Source organism: Mus caroli, chromosome 1 (genome assembly GCF_900094665.2).
Source record: "Mus caroli chromosome 1, CAROLI_EIJ_v1.1, whole genome shotgun sequence".
Taxonomy (NCBI): domain Eukaryota; kingdom Metazoa; phylum Chordata; class Mammalia; order Rodentia; family Muridae; genus Mus; species Mus caroli.
This window is the reverse complement of record NC_034570.1, coordinates 155,923,309-155,934,045: the sequence shown is the minus strand read 5'-3', so window position 1 is coordinate 155,934,045 and position 10,737 is coordinate 155,923,309. Positions and strand designations below refer to the sequence as shown.

The 10,737-nt window shown below is 43.5% G+C and overlaps 1 protein-coding gene across 4 annotated transcripts in view; it reads right to left on the bottom strand.

Moving 5' to 3' along the window:
* Positions 1-10,737, bottom strand: part of Adcy10 (adenylate cyclase 10) — an 88,365-nt gene that overhangs the window by 48,758 nt on the left and 28,870 nt on the right. For all 4 annotated transcript variants that reach the window (XM_021150515.2, XM_021150669.2, XM_029479259.1 and 1 more), the window contains 6 exons: positions 9,839-9,935; positions 7,467-7,555; positions 4,215-4,406; positions 3,067-3,185; positions 2,687-2,763; positions 669-858 (listed from right to left, as the gene is read on the bottom strand). In XM_021150515.2, the coding sequence (XP_021006174.1) occupies positions 669-858; positions 2,687-2,763; positions 3,067-3,185; positions 4,215-4,406; positions 7,467-7,555; positions 9,839-9,935 (764 nt within the window). The remainder of the gene's footprint in view (positions 1-668; positions 859-2,686; positions 2,764-3,066; positions 3,186-4,214; positions 4,407-7,466; positions 7,556-9,838; positions 9,936-10,737) is intronic.

The window sequence follows — 10,737 nt, the reverse complement described above, 5'->3', positions numbered from 1 at the left end:
CCTCCCTCCGTCCCTCCCTCCCCCCCTCCCTCCCTCCCTCCCTCTCTCTCTCTCTCTCTCTCTCTCTCTCTCTTTCCCTCTCTCCTTTTTTTTTTTTTTTTTCAAAACAGGGTTTTCTGTGAAACCCTGGCTGGCCTGGAACTCTCTCTGTAGACCAGGGTGGCTTAGAAGTCAGAAGTCTTCCTGCCTCTGCCTCCCGAGTGCTGGGATTAAAGGCATGTGCCACTGCTGCCTGGCTGAACAATTTCAAGCCCAAAGGGATATCCACACATCTAAGCTGGGGTTTAGCAAAGACCCAGAACACTATCTTGTCTTCTTTGACCTCTCTTGATGCTGGGCCTACAGTTGACATAATCTGTGAGTACTGAATGGTGACCAGATCTGCCTGTCTGTACTGAAATCAGGGGACTCTCTGGTCTGTTTGCACAGCTGCTGAAGAAACACCCTTAAACTCTCAAGCCTGGGCAAAGAATGAGCTTCTTTCTCTCTTGCTGCAATATTAGTCAAACAGTGAAAGATGAAGGATGTTTAAAGCCTGGACCCAGGTCTGGGAAGATATAGATTTCAGTTTCATGAAATGGTTTTGAATCTCAACTAGGGCACCAATTATTTGCTATTAAAATCACCCCTTTTCTAAAAAAAAATTAGCAGTCAATACCCACACTCACACTTTCTCATTGAGGCCCAAACACTGATACACTGGTCCAGGGTCTGCAACTCCTTTCATAACTTTCTTCGGAAGCTCCTTAAAAAAGTAGGCTGGTAGGTTGCTGCCATCGTAGGTGACAGAGTCGCAGGTCACAATGCCCGGGTAGTACATCATCATCCTGGCAGCAATGTTAACCTTCTGACCGATGACTGCAACGGGCAGGCAGAGCCAGGGTGGGAGGAGAAAACCGACAGCGAAAGCTGTTAGACCCCATGGAACTGGGGGAGACTCCCCCTACCCCCCAATTTCTTCTGCCTATCGTGAATGGCACACAAGTTTAGCCTTCAGTCGGCCAGGGCCTATTTCAAGCAATCTTCAACAGTTAACTCAGCCAGTAGCAAGGTTTCTGTCTAATCTAGGAGACCGAGAGGATAGTCTGTTCTGGGATTTAAAAGGCCTTAAGCATAGTGGGGCGTTTGTAAGGGTCACAGGCCTGAGGACGTGTGGATAAGTGAGATATAGCTGATATTCTGTGATGACGTCAACAAGCAGTGTGTTGGTCTAAGGGAACTGACCCTCAAAATGGTGTATGTCTGCTGGATAAAAACTTCATTTGGTAATTCTGTGTGTGTGTGTGTGTGTGTGTGTGTGTTTTACTGGGGGGGGGGNGGGGAAGGGGGCATTGCTTTGTTTTTTGAGACAGGGTTTCTCTGTGTAACAACCCAGACTGTCCTGGAACTCACTCTGTAGACCAAGCTGGCCTCGAACTTACAGAGATCCACCTGCTTCTGGAGTGCTGGGATTAAAGACACCACCATACATCTAGCTATGCTTTTGTTTTGTTTTGAGACATGGCATCTCTCTGTTGCTGAGATCCTAATGGTCCATTTTTGCTGGGTAGGCCATAGTCCCAAAGGTCCCACAGCCTCCCAGACCAGCATCACCATCAGGAGACCAAGTGTTCAAGCACAGGAGCTTATGGGAACATTTGGCCTGCAAACCACAATGGCTCCCTTAGGCTGTTTTCCAGGGCATTTCGTAATGGGGACAAAATGTTTAACACATCAGTCCCTGTCATGACATACATTTCTCTTCGAGTCATTTATCCTCCTCGATTTTTCTCAAATGTCAGGGACACCGAGCCCTGCAGTTATCCTTTCAGTATAGGGATCTCAAGTAATCATCTCCTAAGAGACTGATGTACACAGCCCAGTTTGGCCAGTTCTGCCCATCTTTGTGTATTTCTTGCCCCGTTCCTTTTATTACCCCTCTGTATACCCCTGTATCTACCATCAACACCTTGAAGAGGGAGGGGTAAGATGCTGGCTCCCCTGTTCCTTTTGCTGTGGCTACATTGAATAAAGCCTTGTCTTGCTGCATAGCCGCTCACCTCTTTTCCGATTACATCATCTCAGTGAGTAACCAGACCTGGTCATTGGGGACTCTGGGGCCAACAGGCCAAGGATTCTGAAAATATCTCCAATGACTTCATACTTGAAAAAAATTTTTTCTTGAGAGGCAGAGGCTGGCAGATCTCTTGAGTTTGAAGGTAACCTGGCCTATAGAGCGAGTTCCAGGACAGCCAGGGCTACAGAGAGAAACCCTGTATCTAAGACAATAACAAAAGCAAACAAAAGTTTGCATTATTTATTTTATTATTTTATATGTATGAGTGTTTTGTTTGCATGTATGTACGGCACCCTCAGAGGTCAGAAGAAGGCCTTCAGATCAACCCAGATTAGAATTACATATGGTTGTGATTCACCATGTGGGTGGTGGGGAAGTAACTTCATATTTCTTATACTCATCCATAGTACCAGAAACACACACTGCGGGCAAGCCACTGTCACACACACTGCGGGCATGGCACTGTCAGTGGCCAAAGCAACATGGCTTTGTTCCACCTGGAAAGTCTATAAACTCTCTAAGGACAGAGTCTCTATCTCCATCTTTCTCTCTTCTCTCTCTCTCTCNCCCCCCCCCCATACAAATCTCTGTTTGTTGAAAGCCAAGTGAAACTAGGTCGGCTCTACACACCTGTGTACTCATGTCTCACAGTGTGTCCAACGATCCCACAGAAGACAATCCCACTGGCAACACCGATGGAGACAGTGCTGACGCCGTGCGTAGAAAGAGATTAACAATGAGTATTTACAGAAAAGATGAGGAGCATAGAAAATGTGGCAAGGCTAGGGAAGTAGGATAGGAGGGGGAGGAGAGGCTATTTCAAATAAATAACTTTTCATGCTCAGTCTAGGACAGTTATATACACCGAAGGGATATAGAGGAAAGAATGCTTGAAGCATCAAACCAAGTCATCCACTCTTTCTCTTCATCCCAGTTTCCTGTACCCCCATCCTCTCTGTTCCTTTAAGACAGCCCAGGAACTACTGGATAAGATTAGAGTTGACACTCACCGGATTTTGTGGACCTGGGAGCAGAAGTCGAATATATCCACGGCACTTTCCAGAGCATGAGTGATCTCATCAGGAGCCTTTTCCCCAGGGAAACCAAAGACACAGAGGAAGGAGCAGCCCTGTAAGTGAGAGTCAGCAGACACACCTTGTACCATCCCAAAAGGCCTAACCAAGAATTGCCACAGCGAGTTTCCCTTTCAGAATTGGGTTTCATCCTGGTGTCTGCCTGGTAGAATCTGTCAAGATGGCTTAGGGAATGCTCACCTGTAGTTCCAGAAGTAGGAAGAGGGGGCAGGTGGGTCGCTGTGAGTTCCAGAAAAGCCTGGCCTACATAAAAAGTTCCAGGACAGCCTGGAACATATCAAGACTCTGTCTTTTAAAGAAAAGAGTCATACATAGGGTGTGTGCTTGGGTGTGTGCATGAGTTCGTGAGTCTCTCTGTGTGTGTGTGTGTGTGTGTATGTGTTTGTCTAGAGTTTGTCAGCGCTTACGGAGAACCTCGGTTTAGTTCTCAGCATCCAACAGAAGTTCTTACTCATCTACAGTTCCAGTTCCAAGGGCTATGATGCTCCTCTTTTAACGTTTTTGGGGCACCAAGAATGCATGTGATGCACAGACACATACATATATATGAGCTCATATACATAAAATAAAACTAATTAATTAAAAAAATGATAGCTCAGTAAATAAAGGCAGACTCACACAGTGGAAGAAAATTGTCCTCTGACTTCTACATGCACGCCTTGGCACACATGTGCCCATGCACATATGCACATATAAAATAAGATATGATTTAAAAGGCATTGTGTTACACACCTTTAGTCCCAGCACTCAGGAGGCAGAGGCAGACTGAGCTCTGATTCAAGATCAGTCTGGTCTACAAAGTGAGTTCCAGAACAGAGTTGCAGAGTGAGATTCTGTATCAAGAAACACCACAGTAACAAAGGGTAGCCACAAGGCTTAAATTAATGAATGTAGGTAAAATGTCGAGAGGAACGCCTGGCATGTCGGCCATGCATGAGCTGTTACAAAGAGTGGTGTCCTACATTAAGTATCCCGTTGTCGGTTCCCTCCACCTCACCAATGTCCTTGGACTCAGTGCTAACCTGACACTGTGTGAAGTTTCCCATTCTGTAGTACGTACTTACCTTATCAAACATGAAGACCTTATTGATTTGGCCTCGGAAGACCTTCAAGACAGAAGTGATGTGTACACAGGCAGCTTGGATGGCTGAGCCTATGACTTCTACTTTGTCTTGCTCTTTAAACATCAAGTTCACAAACACAATTGTCACAGGGCGAAGCTCAGATAAATAGCCCCGAAGCTGCTTGTCATCGATCTGTAAGGGAGAGGGCAGCTTTCTGCAGTGTGCGCTCTGGGCAGCAGAACCCTTTTAGCACCACTCTAGCCTGTACCCAAAGTCCATACTGGGAAGAAAGCCTTCAGCAGCAACTGAAGCTATCTCAGTGTGAGGTACAATTCACAGAGCCAACCCACAGGAAAATGAGAAGATGGTTAGAACCCATTATCAAATCTCTTCCATTGAAGCCAACCAAGCAAATATATGCGCGCGCGCGCACACACACACACACACACACACACACACACACACACACACACTACTGGTCAATGAAGATTTATGTGGTTGCTAATTTGGCCACTATTGCTACATTACCTAACAACCAAATCCCTCATGCTGACATGCGTTCACATTAAGTTCTACTACTGCTTCTGATTTCTTATTTTTATAGTTGGGTAGAAAAATAATCTTTTATATAACTTCACCTTGTACTTTCAGATCCTGGTGCCTTCTGGAATATTTTTAGATTCTATCCCACTATTTTCAGACAGAAGTTCAAAACCTAGCATTAGTGTTCCCATTTTACAAATTAAAGAGCAGACACGTGGAGAAGTAACACGATTTCCCCCAAGGTTATGTAAACAGAAAGTAGCAAATTAAACCCAACTCTGGATTCCAGCATCCCGTGTAATACATGACCTCTTTTGGGTGGCGTGCTTTGCTTTGTTGTTTGATTTAGGTTCCCCCTTCTATACGCCCACTTTGAGAAAAAAGAATTCCCAAATCATCACTGCCAGTCATCCATCTTGAATTAGGTTAAATGAAGTACTTTGCAAATCAATGGGGGATAGTCATTCTACTTTCTGTCCAAATAACACAAAGGTATCAGTTTCTCTGCTGGCAATGTGAAACATGTCTTTTTTTTTTTTTAAAGATTTATTTATTTATTATATGTAAGTACACTGTAGCTGTCTTCAGACACCCCAGAAGAGGGCATCAGATCTCATTACGGATGGTTGTGAGGCACCATGTGGTTGCTGGGATTTGAACTCTGGACCTTCGGAAGAGCAGTCAGGTGCTCTTACCCACTGAGCCATCTCACCAGCCTCGTGAAACATGTCTTACGGAAGAAATAGAAAGTGGTACAGGGAATTAAGTCACCATGCTTCCTCACTGTCTAGGCTAACCACAGGATTAAGTTCGTTTAACTGTATTCTTTTCACAAAAGATGATGTGATTTATATATAACCCCTGTAATGATTTTTTTCAAATACATTTACAAGTAATTTTTAGCAAAAATTATCCCATTAAACCACATGCTTTCAGTTTGGTTGAGAAAAAAAGGACCACGGCATCTCTGAGCATGCATGGCCTCTAAGTGCTAGGATATGGCTTGGTGAGGTCTTCAAAGATCTGTCCTCCCCCTTCTTTCCACTCCCTGCCCCAGATATACCTATTTAACAGTATTCATTATTTCTACCCAAAATTCCTCACCAACTCAAGAGTTTATCTTACACCCCCTCCTTGTAGGCAATGATCTCAGCAGTAGCTAATGGGGGTCTATCTATTGAGGTAGGGGAGGATGTAGGAGACTTTCTCTTGGACAATCATGGGCACTAGTAGTGGCCATCAGTGAGGTACATTTAGGGGCAGTCTCATATGCTTGCGCTTGAGGGTTATTGCCCTTTTAAATGACTGTTAAAAACAGGATCATAATTCCAGCAACTCAGAAGGATCACAAGGCTAATTCCTTCCTAGACTGAAGACTTGAGTTCAAAGACACCCTGGGCAACTTTTAGTGATAGCCTCAAAAAATAAAAATAAAAATAGGAACTATAGATTTTGTTCATTAAACTGAGAATTGAACATAGATCCTTTAGCACACTAAACAAATGTTCTACCATTTAACACAATCTTTTTTCCTTCCTTCCTTCCTTCCTTCCTTCCTTCCTTCCTTCCTTCCTTCCTTCCTTCCTTCCTTCCTTCCTTNTCCTTCCTTCCTTCCTTCCTTCCTTCCCTCCCTCCCTCCTCCCTCCTTCCTCCCCTCCTTCCTTGTTTGTTTGTTTCTTTCATTCTCTTGTTTGTTTGTTTTTTGTTGTCTGTTTTTGTCTTGAAGAGAAACATTCCTGTCCTGTCCTTCTCACAGTGATTTAGCAAAGCTAGAGAGAGGACCAGAGCTTTACACAGGCAAGGCAAATGCTCTACCACTGAGCCACATGCTTCCCCTAATATTTTTCTTTTTCTAGCTGGTGTTTTGTTTTTGTTTGTTTTTTCAAGACAGAGTTTCTCTGTGGAGCCCTGGCTGTCTTGGAATTTGCTCTGTAGACCAGGCTGGCCTCGAACGCAGAGATCCACCTGCCTCTGCCTCCCAAGTGCTGGGATTAGAGGCTTGGGCCACCATCGCCCAGCTTACCGCCCCTATTTTTTAGTATACTGATTTGCATAATGAATTTTGAAGTCACTTATATATACATGGAGAATGTGAAATGAAATTCCCAGAAAAGAAAAGCCTCAGTTAGACATTCTTCAAGGACGATGAACTGATTGACTAGAACTTCATGGCTGTAGAGACTTGAAATTAAAATTAAAGCTGGACCTCTAACTCCAGATCTTGTGCTATCTGTAGACCTCTTAATGGTCATCCATGGCCTACCTGTTGAGTTCTGCCTAACATCTTTTCAATTATAAGGTGAACCCCTTGGAATGTGATAATTTAACAGACCCAGTAGCTCCTAGAAACTCCCAAACTAAGAACAACATCAGAGAACATGAGACCTATGGCACAGAGTTGCCCCTCCCACACCTGACATTCCCACCAATATACGTGAAAATATCTTGACTTATAACTGACTGTCTTTTGTTCTATGCCCCTAAAAGACTTTTCATGTTGAAACATGGTATTTGAAGCAACCAGAGTCTGTATTCTAGGGTCGTTGTCACTTCTTAAGGTAACACCTATATGTTGAGCCAACAAAAAGTATTTTTTTTAAATTTACAAACATTTTACTAGCTTCTGTGTTCTGTTTATTATTTTGTCTAGCTTGCTGTTGAAGAGATTCCTGCCACCTGGAAATAGAACACAATGGATTATAAAAATACCTGCTTCAAAATGATTTCCATCACGTACTTTTGTAGAGACAGCTCGAGTTCAGGATCAGACTCCAGCATGCAGGCAAGCCTTAGGAAGTCTAAGAGGGCAGAGGGAAAGGGCAGGCTTAGCAATGCTTTCGATAGAAGTCTTCTTGTTCCCATTCCCTGGGGCAGTGTTCCTTACAGTTTCCCGGGAGACCCCAGGACATCGATGGACAGAAAGACTTCTTATAGGTTGTGGGCTTCTCTACATTTAATTGCAAGTGGCTTGGTATCAAGATTGAACTAAAATGCTTTGTAACCAGGAAAGATTGTTACTTGTGAATTTTATCTTGAATTTTGCACCGCAGGCTTCTTAGGTGTCTTGCTGTAGTCATATGGAAGCTTGCAGTGAATTGAATGGTTTGAGAAGAATTGAATGGAGAAGACTAGGAAGTCAAACACAGCACTCTGACATCTCCAACAGTTGGGGAAAGGGAAGGAAACTGGCGAAAGGCACTGAGAATAGTAGTTTGGGGAACAGAAGCAAACCTAAAACAAATATTGTTAGAGCCCCAGGAAAATAGAGAGCTTGATATCCATGACAAGGGTGGTGCTTGTGCCTATAGCGCTAGCACTAGAGAAGCTGAGGTGGGAAGACTGCTAGGACCTGAGCCACAAAGTTCAAGGTCAACCTAGGCAACAGGACAAGAACCCATCTCAAAATCAAAACAAAGAAAAACTAAACAACAAGAATGGCAAAAGCCATCCTGGGGTGGTGGCACACCACTTCCCATTCCTCAGAACAGCAGTTCTAAGAATCTAGCTATCTTCTTCTCCTGGCTACCACCTCCCTCCTACCATCTTCCAAACATCATTGAGGCAAGGCAAAACACAGAGTATCTCTGATTCCTACTCGTCCTGGACGTTCCTGTGAGTTTCTATATAACTACCTGTGTTGTGCTTATCTGTTCTTGCATCCCCTCATTTGCACATGCACTGATCAGTGTGCATTGCATGTGCCTTGGGATGTGTCTGTGGGTAATTGGAGGTGGAGACTAGAGCACAAGCAATTCAAGGTCATATATATATATATATATATATATATATATATATATATATATATAATATAGGGAGGGTCTGAGGTCAGACTTGGCTAATTGAGACTGCCTTGGAAAATGGAACAATAAGGAAACCATCAATATTTGGACGCCGTGGCATGTAACTCACTGGTAAAGCACTTGGTTAGTATACACAAAACCTTAGCTTGAATCCTTTACACATCAGGGAGGGAGAATTAATCTAAAGACAACCACCTAGGCAAGGCTGGGGCTGGGAGTATAGCTCAGAGGTAAGGTGATTGCATAGCAGAAGACAAGGCCCCCGAGTTTCAACAAAGCACTGTAAACAAACTAACTCAACTAGAAACTGTAAACTAACTCAACTAGAACTTTCAAACAACAATAAAATCCAAAGCCAGCCACCTAGAGTCAACCACCTAGGCTTCCTCCTAGGACAAGATCACCAGAATCTAGTTAGTGGTCTAGCTAGTGGATTTGACACATTCCCAGATGGGGGAAGAGGGTAGAAATTGGATGCCAGGAAAATAAGACAGGTTTGTCACAAGAATCTGAGACAGGAGGATCTCTTTGAGAATAGCCTAACATATTCTATTTCTTAAAAATTAAAATTAAAGCTGGGCCTCTAATTCCAGTGTCAGAGGGGCAAAGGCAGGAGGATTATGAGTTTAAGGCCAGCTTAGGGTACAAATGAAACCCTGTATCCCCCCAAAATAAATTTAAAAAATAAATTTAAAATGAACTACTGAAGAGTGGGTTAACACACACCCCAAGGCGTATATGTCTTAGTTAAGGTTTCCATTGCTGTGAACCATGACCAAGGCAACTCTTATAAAGGAAAACATTTAGTTGGGACTGGCTTAGAGGTTCCGAGGTCCCTCCAACAAGGCCACACCTACTTCAACAAGGCAACACCTCCTAATAGCGCCACTCCCTGGGCCAAGTATATTTGAACCACCACATTTCACACCACCACAATATGCAGTACATATTTATTGGTAAATAAGGAGATACAAGAACAGACATGACACAAGTATATATAGAGAGAGACATCAAAGGGTAAATAGGAGTCAAGGATGCTTTGTATTTTGTCTTGTTAGTGTTTGGAAGTAGACAGATGGGAATCAGTGGCCAGGAGAGGAGGCTAGCTAGATACCCAGCCTTGTTCTGAAGAATGGGAAATCTGTCTCCTTCATGTCAAGGTGGAGGGCCAGAGCTGTGAGGAGGAGTGTATCCACTTGTCACAGAGCCACTGACACTGGCATATGTCCCTACTGCCCACTACAGAGGTGAAGGGTCTGTCTACACAAGGAGGCTACTTACTTTTGTGGTCACCAGAAGGATAATAATCCATGAAGCCCATACATTTTGTGAAAAACTCGTCAAAATTAAAAGTTGGGGGTGGTTTTAAGAAGCTAACCTAGATAAAACAAACAGTAAACTTTGTTATTCTGAGGGTTGCGTGACCTTAGGAATATTGTTTCACAGAAAACAGTATGTCTAGCACAGGACACACAGCAACTGGCTCAGAATGTACAAGTTTAAGGCTGGCCCTTGAACTTCCAGCCATCGTTATGTCTTGGCTAGAATTACAGGTAGAGTCACCAAGCCCTACTCATTTATTTTTACTATCGTTGTTGTGGTTGTTATCATTACTGTTAGTAGACATGGTAGTGTTTGTTAGTACAAGGGATTGCTTTGTTTTGTTTTGAGATAGGATATCACTATATAGTTCTGAATGACCTAGTATTCAGAATATAGACCAGGCTGGCCTAGAACTCACAAAGATCCACTTTGCTTGCTGAGTGTTGGGGTTAAAGGAAAGTGCCATCTTTTCAGGTCTAGTAAGGTCACATCACAGGTCCACAGGCGATTGAACGCAGGGCCTTATACTCTACCACCACGCTAACTATAGCATCATTTACTTGTTTGTTTGTTGTTGTTTGAGATGGGGTCTTGCTCAAGCTAGTCTCAAATTTATTAAGTTTAGGCTCCCAAGTGCTAAGACTATAGGTGTATGTCACCAACATACTATGACCACGGGTTTGTAAGCTGTAATTTTGAACTGAGGCGGGTTGCCGTTGCCAGCAGTGCAGGCCTATAATCCCAGCTATGTGAGATGCTGAGGCAGGAAGATAAAAGCATTTAAGGATTTCCTATACTATGAAGGAAGTTCAAGGACAGCCTGGGCTTCTTAGTGAGGCTCTGCCTTAACGTTGAAA